Raw genomic sequence first — 14,196 nt, forward strand, 5'->3', positions numbered from 1 at the left:
CAGGTTCTAGCACGGCACATCCAACATCAAAAGCACACCTAAAATAAAATTAAAATTAAAATTAAAATTAAATAAATTAAAATAAAAAAATAAAATTCTAAATTAAAACCAAGATTACTTTGTATCGATATTGATAAAAATAAGAAAAAATCAATCCCCGACAACGGTACTAAAAACTTGATTCGAGCAAAACTGCAAGTACACAGTATCGTAGTTTTATAGTAAAGTGATGAAAAGAGTATTGTCCTCATAGATTGGTGACTTACTTTTGCCAAGTACCAAAATTATACTAATCTTGACTTTATTTAGAAAAGAAATTAAGATTTTTGTAAGTGCAAGTTGAAATAAAATCACTTTAAAGAAGCTATTCAAAGGAAAATAAAATTGTTTGTCAAGTATCAAATTAATGAGAAGAAAACTTCTAGGAAATCGATTTCACCTAGTCTCTCACTATGCTTTACTCATCTAACTAATAGGAATTAATTTTCTCTGTTTGTTAGCAAATCTCAAATTCATCCAAAAGTCTCTTTCGATAGTCAATTGGAAACTATTATTATTCATCATTCAACACAAGAGTATGCATATTAATAAAGTAAGAATACAATAAGACCCATGATTTTAATACTACATAGGTTCATATAAGTCTTTGATCTCTATATTTACTTATGTCGAAATATCCAAGATCTATCCTATAATTTCCTCTTTCGATAGCAAATTACAGGATCAAAATCATCTAATTAATGGCCAGTTAATAAGAAGCACTAAGCTTAGAATAAATCAGACAAACATGGAAGAAAATTACTTCAGATTAGCATAGGCAAGCAAGCATAGTTTGAAACCAGATTACTTCATTTTCCTAAAAATAAGAAATTACTTCATGTTGAAAATAAAATTCTACATAAACGAGTTCACTATATTTTCTTTTCTCATGGGAATGGAAGAAAAATCACAAACAGCCTTGCCGTGCTAGCCCCTCCTGTTCCAACTCTTCCCCACACCTCTGCTGCGCTTCAAATCTCCCCATAAAAGAAGAACCTCCCAGCCGTGCAGCAACCTCCTAGAAAAAGAGACCTCTCCGCTGCCTCCCCCTTCCTAAAAAGAAGCCTCCAAAAGAATATAAAACCCTACTCTCCTTGTGCAATTCGGTTTCCCCTCCAAAGAGTCTCCAGCGCATGGCCTTTGTCTTGCATAGCTGGGTCTAATCAAGCCCAGCACTCACGCACGCATGGCCTCACAAAGCCCAGCTGAATGACTTCTCATGCATGGTCCTATTCACACATGCCCTAGCTCATTAATTTTGACTTTTCAAAATTTGTCTTAAAACATCTAAATTCTTCTCTCCTTTTTAACTTCAATGCCCAGTGCCCACTAATTTTGACTTTTCAAATTTTATTTTTCTATCTAAAGCCACTCCTTAGTGTATAGCACCAAACATACATACATACATACATACATACATACATACATATATATATATATATTCTTTTTTTTTTCTTTAAATGTCCAAAATTGCTCTTTTTTCAAAATCACATGGCTTCTCATATGGCCCACGCACAACCCAGCTTCAACACAACTCCATACGCATGCCTTACGAGCTTAGACCCAGTTTCAAACACAGTTACACTTCACGTCAAGCTGGATACTCTTAACACGGCCACAACGCACAGCTTTGAGTCTTTCTTTTCTTCAAATATGAAATAAAATTAAATGACCACAATGAAGCCTAAAATCGACAAAAATTAAGTAAAATTAGACCACAATTTAAAGTAAAGAAGTGAAAATTTATTCTAATATATGTCAGTCATCATAAATATATATAAATTAGAAGTTTATCATAATTTTGGTAAAATGAATTAATCAAAATAAAATTCGATCAAGGAAGGTTTGAATATAGCCTTTAATTCCATTTATTTTGGTTGACAAATAAGATTAACTAAAAATTGTTGAATTAATTGCATAACCCTAATGAGCCCCAATGTTGCCTCTTCCTTAACTTCCTATTTTGATTGTGTTAAACGGCAAGCTGACTTTGATTATTATTATTGTGAATATATAATATCATGCATAAGCCATAAGTTACTAGAATTCTCTTTATGTTCCCATTTGTTTCTGTGGTCAATTCTTAAATTTGACATAATAAAAAAATTATAATATATATATTTGTAATTATTTCTCTCAAATAGAAAAAATAATAATAAATAAATAAAAAACGAAGACTTGACCTGAGCAACCGAGGAAGGTCGTGAGTCGTGAGTCGTGACTCGTGACGGCTGAGGAAGTGGGAGGAGTACAGTGTGTGGAGAGTACAGACACTGGATGACGGCGTCCACCTTTACGAAGATATCCCTTCTGCGCTTTAGGTGGATCGGTTGACTTCTAAATTAGTTGACCATAAAATTAGAGTACAACAATTAGGGATTGGTCGGTCATTCCTGGAAAAGCCGAGGACAGGTTTGTTAATTAATCTGTCTCTTTCCTTCACCCAAAAATAAATAAATCAATAATAAATAAATTTATTTATAATTTGTCTCTTTCAGATCTCTCTCTCTCTCTCTCTCTCTCTCGCGTAGCTGTAGTCGGAAGCTAGCCATGGTAGTTCCGCTGACTCCGTCCTCCACGCCACCCCTCTCACCTCACCTATCGTTTACTTTACGTCATAGACACAGCATAGAAAGAGAAAGAGAAAGGCAGCAGGCGAGAATAAGAGAAGTCTCTCTCTCTCTCTCTCTCTCTTCGGACACTGGTACGCAGTCCTCTTCTTCACCTTAAATTGTTTCTGCAGCCTCTTGTTTTGTTGCAGAAGCAGAGCGCGTCGACCATGGCGGCGATTCTAGCTCACCCAATTCTTGCTCCTCTGCTTATTGTATCAATTCTTCTCGCCGGCTGTGCCCGCGCTCGGTTCGTGGTGGAGAAGAACGGCGTCAGCGTTCTCTCTCCCTACAACTTGAGCTCCAAGCACGATGCCTCAATTGGGAACTTTGGAATCCCCAACTATGGAGGCTTCTTTGTGGGCTCTGTCACGTATCCTGATAAGGGTTCTAATGGGTGTAGTGCCTTCGACGGTCACGAGCCCTTCAAGTCTCGCGCTTCTCGTCCTACCGTTCTTCTTCTTGATCGCGGAGGTAAACTATATAGACCCAACTTTAGTTTGGATTCAGAATTTTAATTTTTAGTTCATTGTTGCCTCGTTTAAGGTGGTGTTTCCAGTGATGGGTGGTTGTTTGTTTATGGTTTCGTTTTGAATTGACTTGATTTTTTATATGAATTATTAAAGATGGCTGTGTAGCGTAAGGTGCTCGTATTGGTGGGCTAAAGATAGCCGGGTACCATGAGGCACTTCTCGATTCTTGTTTTGGATATTTTGATTTTGATTGTGCCTGTATGATTCCCCTGCTTCTAATCATTCCCCCTTTTTATATATTTTTAATTTGTCTTATCTCCCATGCTGTCCTCCAATAAGTAGCGAAACCGCTGCCTTTTACGCCTCCTTCTCTCCTTCGTTAATTTTTGGCCTTTTCCTTGCAATAACTGTTCTCTTATATTTGTCTTTTCTTAGATGTCCAGTCTTTCCATATTTTTCCCCTGATATTCCCTCTGTTTCAAGACAGACCATCTTTTATTTTTTTATTTTGGAATACGCACCGCGGTCCACGTGATTAATCCTGCGCCCCTTGAAATTGATCCCACAACTCCAAAGGGAGGGTAAATTCAGGAGTCCAGGGACAGAAACGAGTCTGAAAAAGTTTGAATACCTGATCTCGTGAAAGGCACTATCGCAGTCCGTACTACCACCTCAACCACACCCTGGGGTTCAGACATCTTTTATTGAAACTCTGTCTTCTTTTTTCACTTTGTTATTTTGTCTTATTCGGCTTTACCACAAATTTTTTCTGTTACTTCCGTTAATTTTAATTTAATGACTTTTTCATTTTTCACATTTGCATAGGGGAGAATAGTGGATTGGTGTTTGCAGATGGTATTTTTTGAATTTTAACTCGGCCATATGATACGTTTGTTGATTTACTGTTCAAGTTTTCAAATTTTTGAGAACGTTCTGAGTGGGGCAATCTTCTATGTAGCTTTCCATGTAGATGTTGGCAATATGGTTTTTGCAATTGAGATTTCTTTGCAGCTAAGAAACAAGAAACTGTTGGGGGCATTATGTAACAGTTGTTTTAATGATTCATATATTGAATATGTTTGATGGTAAGATAAAACTTGCGTTTTTATCTGTAAACTAATGCATTGAAAATAGGTGGAGCTTTTTGTAATACACTTTTTATGAATTCATTTGCTTCTTTTGTGCACTCTTAGAGTGCTACTTTGCATTGAAGGTATGGAATGCTCAACAGGCTGGAGCTGCAGCAGTTTTAGTAGCCGATAGCCTTGATGAACCTCTTATAACTATGGATTCTCCAATGGAGAGTTCTGATTCAGATGGTTTTGTAGAGAAGATTGGAATCCCATCAGCATTAATAGAAAAAGCCTTCGGTGAAAGTTTGAAGAAATCCTTGAAGAATGGTGAAGATGTTGTCATAAAATTAGACTGGACAGAATCAATGCCTAACCCTGACGAGAGAGTAGAATATGAATTCTGGACAAACAGCAATGATGAGTGCGGGATTCGTTGCGATGAGCAGATGAATTTTCTAAAGAATTTCAAGGGTCATGCTCAGATCCTGGAGAAGTGGGGTTATACCCTGTTCACACCACACTATATAACTTGGTATTGTCCCAGGGCTTTCATTGAAAGCAATCAATGCAAGTCCCAATGCATAAACAAAGGGCGATATTGTGCACCCGATCCAGAGCAGGATTTGGGAGTGGGCTATCAAGGAAAAGACGTGGTCATCGAGAACTTGAGACAACTTTGTGTGCATAGAGTTGCCAATGAGAGCGGTCGATCTTGGGTTTGGTGGGATTTTGTGACGGATTTCCATATTAGGTGCTCCATGAAGAACAAGAGATACAGCAAAGAATGTGCTGAAGATGTCTTGAAATCACTTGGTAAGGCTACTGTATATGATCATATTGTAGACTCTTTTCTGCTTAAGTACATGGGTTTAATTTAGCAACTTTTGTCTCATCTGCCAGACCTGCCTGTGGAGAAGATTAAAAATTGCATGGGCAATCCTGAAGCAGATGTGGAGAATCAAGTCCTCAAAACTGAGCAAGATCTACAGGTACAAACTTTCATTCTTCTTCCTTCAATGGATGAGCTGCTATTAGGATTGCAGTTTCACTACCTTGGTGTTTCTGCAGTTGTACCACTGTCATTTTGAGAGGTTCTTTTCTTGGTTGACCTCCCAAAAATATAAAAAGAGAATCCTGAATGATGAGCATCTATATAGTTGGGCCTATCAGGATTAATAACCAACTCACAGTTTGCATTAACTTACTGCTTTTGCTCTGATTTGTGAAAAACTCTAGGTTGGCACAGGATCCCGTGGAGATGTTACCATCTTGCCCACACTGGTTATTAACAATGTCCAATATAGAGGTTAGTTGTATTTGCATGTGGCATAGCCTACTGCAGATTTTGTACTATTGTTTTTCTAGTAATGTGTTTCTTTCCAGTTGTACCCTCCAGTCTTTCCTTACAAGGGCTATAATATGGAAAGTCTCTGATATGCACCTTTATTCTAAAGTAATAATTAACCCCATTGCCAGAAAGAACAGAGCGATCAGCATTATGAGAACCCTGCTCTTTCATTCAGTTTGCATTAACTTCCTTTTAAGTTTTAACCAAACTTGCCAGTACAATTCCCAAGTTGATCTTCTACGGATGATGGTGAGATATGAATGTCAGTTTTTGTGTGGCCTTCTTGTTTAGTATAGAAGACTCATGTTTGTCTTTTTAAGTAGCTAATTTATGCTGTTTATCATGCGTTACTGTTTTACTATCGATCTTCTCAGCCTTGGTGGTGAGATAAAATTTATTGTGCATTTTTCCTCCCCATGTTTTTTCTCTCCTTTATTTGCAAGGCAGGCCGTTAGTTCATTAGTTGGCACAAGAGCTTTGACCGAATGGGCAAATAGTTTATAGTTAAAACTGATGTTACTTAGGTTAGAAAGAAGAAAAGAGAGGAGAAAATAAGGGGTGACATAAAACAGGAAAGAGAGAAAAGATCATTTCCCCTTTGGGAGATGATCCTCTTATATATTAAGATATTTATCATCATTAGCAAAGCATCTGTATGACTGTTGACCTAACAAATTATCTCTCCTACAGTAATTAATTTCCGATCAACCCCTTAGCAATATAATTCTATTTAACCTTAAAATAGCAGTTCAATTTTTAAAAATTTAAAATGATAAATTGTCTATTTTCTGCTGGGCTTACCTAATAGAAAGCTAATAATTTGGTTCGTGTCCATATCTGGATTTGATTGATTCAATTATCATTGTCAGTTTAAAATTTTCACCTTCAGTTTGATTTTCCAACTGTTTCCTCTCATTTTCAGAATGCCATCACATTTTTCATTTCATTTTCATGGTTATTTCTTACATTTTCCCCATTTCATGTCCTCTTCTTTATGCTTTTTGTTCTTTAAGTTATCCGAACTGGTTTGAGTCATCTATAGGTGACCAGTGACATAAAATTGATTTTATTTCTTAGCATATGCCACCACCATATGCGACAACAATTTACCATGTCAGGATCCTAAAGTTCTTGCTTGGCTTGCATTGAAGGAAAATTGGAGAGGACTGCTGTCCTGAAGGCTGTATGCGCTGGATTTAAGGAAACTACTGATCCTCCAATTTGTTTGAGTGGAGGTTGGTGTGTCTATAATTATTATTGTTTTGTTTATTTTTTTCAAGCTTGAACAGATGATTGAGAGCTAAAGGTTGAAAAATGTTCTTATATTTCTATTTGGATTTATGTTATTTTTACAGACCTTGAGACTAACGAGTGCCTTGACAGAAATGGTGGCTGTTGGCAAGATTCACGATCTAATGTAACTGCATGCAGGGTATACAGAATAGTTTTCTGCATATTCCATATGATTGATGCCCTTATTTGGATTTAAGGAAGGATAAGTTGTATGTAATAAATCCCTGGGTCATGCTTTTTTAGGACACATTTAGGGGAAGAGTATGCGAGTGCCCTGTTGTGAATGGTGTTCAATACAGAGGTGATGGTTATTCATCTTGCGAAGGTACACCGTACACCTTTATACTCTTTCATAAAGAAGATTTTTCTCTTTTAACTTTATTAATAGATGCCAATGGGTATTTTATGAATTAAAAAGGTGACTGTAAAAGAAATTTCATTGTCTTCCTCGACATGCACAGAAAATGTTTTTTTTTTCCACACTACATTCCAAGTTTCCCTTCTATGAGGCCAATCTGATGAAAGTTGCACCTATTCTGTCTATAATATGTTACTTTCTGATGCTTCCAGGAAATGTGACAATTATTTATGATTCTATTCCAGTAGTTTTTTGCATATGTGGATGCCCTCACGCGCCAACAGTGCACACTCAGGTGTGCATCCTTATGTTTGGGTCCTTTGGGACCACAGAGTAGTTGGTTTTAGGGCTTACTTCCTTATGTTTGGGAACATAGAGTAGTTGGTTTTAGGACTTACTAGAGTTGATATAATAAGTAGCATATATATATATATATATATATATATATATATATATATATATATATATATATATATATATATATATATATATATATATTCCCTGAACATTGAGTTGAATTTGCCCAAGTTTAAATGACTTGCATCCACCCTTTGATTCTTGTTCTACCTAATGTTAAAGCTTGATATACATTGTTGGCCCACAACCTAACAACTTAAGCTTTTAGGTAAAGTAGTAATCTAACATGGTATTAGAGCTGGTTACCAAGAGGTCCTGGATTCTAGTCTCCTTGCCCGCATTTATTCTATGGTATTTAAAATTTTATTGTATGTTTATCTCTCTTCATGTTGTTGGGCCACACGTGCGGGGGAGTTTTAAAGCTTGATATACATTGTTGGCCCACAATTTAAGCTTAAGCTTTTAGGGTAAAGTGGTAATCTAACACCTAAGCCCAACTTGTTGCCTTGCTTATATTTTTGAAGACGTATCAATCATAAAGGACAAACATTTGTGTTGTTAAAGAAAGAGGGAGGATGGGAAAAAGAATAAGAAGAGGAATAAACTGTTTTTCAAGTGGGGCCGTACTCCATATTTCATACTGGAAATGGCTTGAATTAGATTCAAGCCTCTTTCTATTGAGCTTGGTTGAAATCCACGTACAAAATGCTGCAATTGTAAATTCGCCAGAAAATTAGCTGGGAGGTTGGTGATGATACAACCTAAAAATGGTTTTGGTCTCAGAAGTTTTCACTGCCACAGAATCTCTTAGGGAGGTGGGAACAAAGGGAAAATAAAGAAAACTGGAAACAAACTAAAAATGAAGGCAGCCGGCCCGCTGTCTCTGAAGAACTAGAATACTAAAAATATATAAAAAATAAATGAACAAAATTAACCAATATCTAATTTATGTGCATTGTTTCAGGTTTCTTAAAGTGGGTTAAGAATTTCAACATCTCTTCCTATCAAACTCTTCCTATCAAACATCTGACAGTTGCCAATACCCCTTTTTTCTTCCTTTTCTTGTCAAGCTACGGGAAGATGCTTAGCTCACGCCAGTCTTGGTGATAGCAGTAGCATTTTCCACTCATATGTAGTGAAGTAACCCATACCATTTTTATGCCGATAGGATTAGCTTTTTATGTATTGCCACTTGCTTATCATGGCAAATTCTTTGTGCACCTTATGCTTTTGGTACTGGACTTTATTGGTTGAAGACAATTTTATAAGTAAATGTCTAAGTTAGAAGAACCCAAATCTAGCATACCCTGTAACTCTACCATGTGACTGCTTAATTTTGAATGAAACATAGATATCCCATACTCACCAAAAAATGCCAACGCCCTAGTGAACATTGGTATGAACATTCCAAAATGTGGTACATTTTCTTTCTGCAACTGTAAATCTAATAACCAAAGTGTTAGTTCAATACTTGTCATATAACATAACTTCTTAGTGGTTAAAAGTGGGGAATCATCACATTTTTATTCTATTTCTACAATTATTAATATATTCCGTAACAGAAAATCCCTTCTAGATTTAGCAACACATAAACATCTTCTCCAAAAATATGCATGTGCCATTGCAATTGTTTCACCAACATATCTAATGAAGTATATCCCTAAAGTTCCACACTTTAGAGCATGTGCATACCATGATCCTTTCCTGTCCCACTAACCGAAACATCCCACACTCAAGGTAACATTGAGATGTGCTAATATTCTTATCATTCCGCCTTGGAGAAGAAGATGCCAGATTATGTTCATATATTATGAGGATAAAAATGTTTGTATGTTCGTATATTGTGAGGATAAAAATGTTTTTTTCTTTACTGTTGCTGGATTATTCCAGCTTTTTACATGTGTATGAAAAAGTATTATTCTTATGCTTCTAATTTATAGCTTGTATCCTCAATTGGCAGCTGTGGGGCCTGCACGATGTACAATAAATAATGGAGGCTGCTGGTCAGAAACTAAAAATGGAAAAACTTTCTCAGCTTGCTCAGTTCTGTATTTTCCCTTATCTTGAGCTTTCACTGATGGTTTTCTGTATTTTACTATTTTAATAATTCTGTACTTGATACTCTATGTTCTTTTGTGCTTCAATTATGACTCAAAATTTTGAACTTCCTGTCACATCTGACAGAGTGTCCTTATCTATTTTCATTAGGAATATGAATTGAAAGGATGTTCTTGCCCTGATGGTTTTCATGGGGATGGTTACAAATGTGAAGGTACTTTTCTCTTTTTTGATGATTCATGATTATCAAAAGGACCATAAGTGATATTTAGATTAAAAATTAATCAGTTTTGGTATCCCATCCGAAAAATCCATCATATTTTTCCTTTCAATTGTGCATCAGATCTCAATGAATGCAAAGAAGGTGTTGTTTGTCAGTGTGATGGTTGCACCTGTAAGAACACTTGGGGCGGATATGACTGCAAGTGTAAGGGGGACCAATTGTACATAATGGAGCAAGACACATGTATTGGTAAGACTGCACATTTTAGCCATTAGAATTTAAGCAACTCTATCTACATTTATTAAGTATAATTTAATGTGGATAAATATTGTTGTCTTCTGTTCCATTTCACATGCATTTAAAACTGGGGGCATCACGTCACAGTTTCTTGAGTTTGGGTGTCTTTGGGGCTTGTTTGATCTCACTCTAATGAATGTAGGCAGCATTAGTACCAGCAGTAAAACTTCTTAAAAATGCTGCAAAAGGTTTGGTGGGAAAAAAAGAAAAGAAAAAAAAAAAGTTAAACATTTGTGATCATCATGTGAATGTCTCCAAGTGAAGTCCTTAAGAGTTTTTATGTGAAGATGATGTATTCTCCTTCTATAGTGAACTTTGGGCTAGAATATGTTTCTTGATGCCCATTGTTTCTCTTAAGTATTCTCTAATTTGGAGTTTTACATCCTAACCCTAAACCCTAGTTTCAGTTATATCAATATTGCCCATCGTTTTGCCATTTGAAAAGACCTGAACATATGGTATAGTATTAGCATAGAGTCCAATGCAGTTCTTAAGAAGTCATTGAAATTGGCCTTTGTGTGGTTAATGCTCGTCAATGATGTCTATGCTCTTGCATGGACAATGATTATATGAGTAGTAATACTCCTCCAAATGTGGCTTAGCTGCTTATCCATTTTATATCCAAAATGAGGCGCAATTGACCATTTGACCGCACGATAGTTAATTTTTCCAGGCTGAATAGTCAGGTCTACAACAGGAGTCGTCCGCTATTGGGAGTCTCACATAGTTGCCCATGCATTGCATTACTGCATGAGGCTGATGCATCCCTCCAAAAACAGAGGGAAAAGTAGGAAGACTCTATCAGACACTAGGCACACATCCTTGAAGACTCTTGGGGCGACAGGTAGAGCATGTAGACGAGGAATTCTCAATGGTGTTTCATTAAAAATTGTGACTTTTAAAATCATGTACACTAGCCACATGTTTGGAGAGGGCTTGGATTTGGAGTTGTATTGGATTTGGATAAAATTATGCATAAATTGTATTGAAATTTGTCCAAATCCACTCAAATCCAAATCCAAGGTCCCAAATCTATGCTCCCAAACACTACCTAAACCTGGAATTTGGAAAATCTTGTTAGGATTTTAAGATGCAATTTTAACCCCCCCCCCCCCCCCCCCCCCCCCCCCGGAAATCCCTTCTTCAAATCCCACTTGTTTTTTTATAATTTATTGAATCCTGCTGGTATAATAATATGGATCAATTGTATTATTTCTTTTAGGTTATTTGTAAGTTAGACACTATCATTTAGATTCTAGGATATTATTATTTTAAAGTAGTGTTGCAGTTTATTTCAGTTTCCAAATTTTTTTTTTCTTATCCCCAAGGGATTGTAAGTGCATAAAAGGTCCCCATGTATCAACTTCATGGGGAGTTGAATAGGAAAATTTTGTGTTGGATGTTTGTCTTGCATCAAGTGGTATTGATGGAGACTTTGATCCAGATTGTGGGTGTTATTTGACAGTGTTTTACATTTTAACTCAAATTACCTTGACAGACAGTGTTTGAAAGGTTCATGCGAGTTTTAACTCAAATTTGATGGGTTTGTGATTTCAACATAAACCGCTTTTACTGTTGGTGCCACTCAACCCCATCACCACCACCACCACCACACTCCAATCACTTTCAACTGCCATTTTTCCTCTCTCCCCTCCAGCCATCTTCTTTTCAGAACTTAAAAGAAAATGTGTTTAAAAGGAGTAGAAGTAGGGAAAAAAAAATCCCTGCATCTAAATTCTCAAAATCCCTAATAACTGCAACTTTAAAATCACAATCATTCTCCCTAAGCCCCAATCCACGTTCTCAACCTTCAAGTCCTCAATCCCTCACCCTGGCCAAACCAAAGTCTGGAACCCCTAGACACCAATTGAAACTCCATGAAAGCCTAATCACCCTTTGAAAACCTAGACTAGCCAGTAAAAGAGGATGATGTGGCACTGAATTGGACCATTTGAAGTGATTCCAATTGTTTAATCTATATCTTGATGAGATTTTATCATCTACGTGTATACATATATAAAGAAGATTCCACCACTTTGGTCTCCACTGTTTATTTTCTTAAAATATCCCAAAAAATTGTTAATTAAATAGAAATCTAATGGCAATGTAGAAAAATACTACTTATCTTATAGAAAATCGATAATATTAATAGCCCTAATTAACTCATAATTAATTCATATCTACCTTGTGTCAACTTTTTATCATCTTAAAATGATGCCAACTAATATAGAAAGAAAAAACAGTAAAATTTCAAAAAAAATAATGAATAATTAATTAATGAATTTTATAAACAAACTAAATGAAGGTATTACACATGCATTGTCTGTGGTCTATTGCTAATATTTAGAAGTACGATTGGTTCAGAAATATGTCTTTGTGTCCTAATCTATTCCCAAGAGGGGGGGAAAAGGAAACATGTCCCAATATGTTTGAGTCAAGCGGGACTGTTTAAGAGTGGTTCTTATTTCTTATAGGGTTCCATAAAGCAGGTAAGTAGGGTTCATGGTACAGAGCGAGGCCATAAAAGGATGAATAATATTACCATACAGCTCTCTCTCTCTCTCTCTCTCTCTCTCTCTCTCTCTCTCCGGAAGTTGAAACCTTCGAACTTTATTGGTAAGATTGCAGCATGACCATGTTACACGTAGGAGCAGTCCCTCTTTTTTCATTCTTCCTCTCGTGAACTACATGGAAATGTTTGTAATTTGTTGGTCCACTTGGAGCATGACCTTGCGACACTTCTGGAGCAGTCCCATTTTTCTACTTCTTCCCTTCTCCATTGTCCTCCCCATCTCTCATTAGCATTTTTCCCTGAGCAAAGCTTCAATTCCTGTTGAGATTTTCTGAAGACCTTACTAGTCACATTACATCATAGATGTGTACCATTGATGCATTAGCCAATCAGTATTATTAGAATATCAGCATTATCCATTACAGTGTTTGATTAATTTACAGATTTTTTAATGCAAAATCGTGTCATGGTTGAAATTACAGCTTCTCGCTGAATAGGTGGATATAATATTCATGTTCTGATTTGATTGCCCATGGTGCATGCAGAAAGAAAAGCATCAAAATTTGCATGGCTCATTACGTTCTTGGTCCTAACAGCTGTGGTGGGTGCTGGTATAGCTGGTTATGTATTCTACAAATACAGGCTTCGGGTATGCTTTTGAAATTCTGTTGGCATGGCTTATGCCCTGCCTGGCTTCTTGTCTCCATTTTTAACAAACACATTTACGCAAATATTTGTTACTGTTTGCAGTCTTACATGGACTCGGAGATCATGGCTATCATGTCACAGTACATGCCCCTTGACAACAACCACAGTAATGAAGTTCAAGTTGAGTCGCAGCCCCTACGCCGAGGAGTATAAGGTAACTTACTGTGCCCTTAATGAGGTGTTTTATTTCCTTTCTTCCCAATTCTCATTTTCTTCCTCCCTTATGATTTGCAGACACAAAAGCTAAAGCCATCATACATACTGGGAAAGCGCTCATGAGAAAGGAACGAACTATGCCACTATGGTGACTCTTAACATCTGTATTACATCAGATTGAGGTCCGCTTCTCCCATTACCTTACCATTTTAGTGGTTGTGCATTATCCAAATGCAGGAAATTTGCCCACGTACAGAAAGTCCCGTGTGTAGACATTAATCAATGTACTATATTTTATACCACACTGCTGTACTGCACTGGACTGTTCTCTCTACGCTATAAAAGAGTAGCCTTAAATTTTTCTCTTCTTTTTTGGGGGAGTTTTGGAACAAAATTTGAAATGCCAAGTAATCTTTTGGACAAAATACCCAGATTTTTTTTTTTTTTTTTTTTTGGAGTATAGGCTACATAGTAAGATGTAACTTATCTTCCCTCCCCAACTCGCATCACGACTTTTAACATCAAAGTTTTAAGGTTCAAGTATTGACATCTCCCTAGTGTTTGGGTAACACAATAAGACCTCAGAGCTCCATTGACATTTGTAAAGACTCAAAAACCCTTCACATTATTTAGATTAATTTTAGTAACTTACTAGTGAAACCAGAAACAGATGTCATCCTGAATCCTAACTA

At 36.5% G+C, this 14,196-nt stretch overlaps 1 protein-coding gene across 1 annotated transcript; it reads left to right on the top strand.

Moving 5' to 3' along the window:
- Positions 1–2,606: 2,606 nt before the first annotated feature.
- Positions 2,607–13,872, top strand: LOC131160152 (vacuolar-sorting receptor 7-like). The gene is made up of 14 exons (XM_058115518.1): positions 2,607–2,709; positions 2,783–3,122; positions 4,315–5,007; positions 5,095–5,183; positions 5,431–5,500; positions 6,694–6,777; positions 6,898–6,974; positions 7,079–7,160; positions 9,511–9,593; positions 9,759–9,822; positions 9,952–10,080; positions 13,186–13,289; positions 13,391–13,502; positions 13,583–13,872. The coding sequence occupies exons 2-13, from the start codon at positions 2,819–2,821 to the stop codon at positions 13,499–13,501; spliced, it is 1,890 nt and encodes a 629-aa protein (XP_057971501.1). The 5' UTR covers positions 2,607–2,709; positions 2,783–2,818; the 3' UTR covers position 13,502; positions 13,583–13,872.
- Positions 13,873–14,196: the final 324 nt, after the last annotated feature.

The sequence above is a fragment of the Malania oleifera genome, chromosome 7 (genome assembly GCF_029873635.1).
Source record: "Malania oleifera isolate guangnan ecotype guangnan chromosome 7, ASM2987363v1, whole genome shotgun sequence".
NCBI classification, from domain to species: Eukaryota; Viridiplantae; Streptophyta; class Magnoliopsida; order Santalales; family Ximeniaceae; genus Malania; species Malania oleifera.

What these genes read in the sequence shown, in the direction of transcription:
- LOC131160152 (XM_058115518.1), top strand. Translation starts at nt 2,819, where the DNA reads ATGGCGGCGATTCTAGCTCACCCAATTCTTGCTCCTCTGCTTATTGTA. An exon ending in AGATGTCTTGAAATCACTTG is followed by an intron (nt 5,008 to 5,094) that starts GTAAGGCTACTG and finishes CTCATCTGCCAG; the next exon opens with ACCTGCCTGTGGAGAAGATT. An exon ending in TCTACAAATACAGGCTTCGG is followed by an intron (nt 13,290 to 13,390) that starts GTATGCTTTTGA and finishes TACTGTTTGCAG; the next exon opens with TCTTACATGGACTCGGAGAT.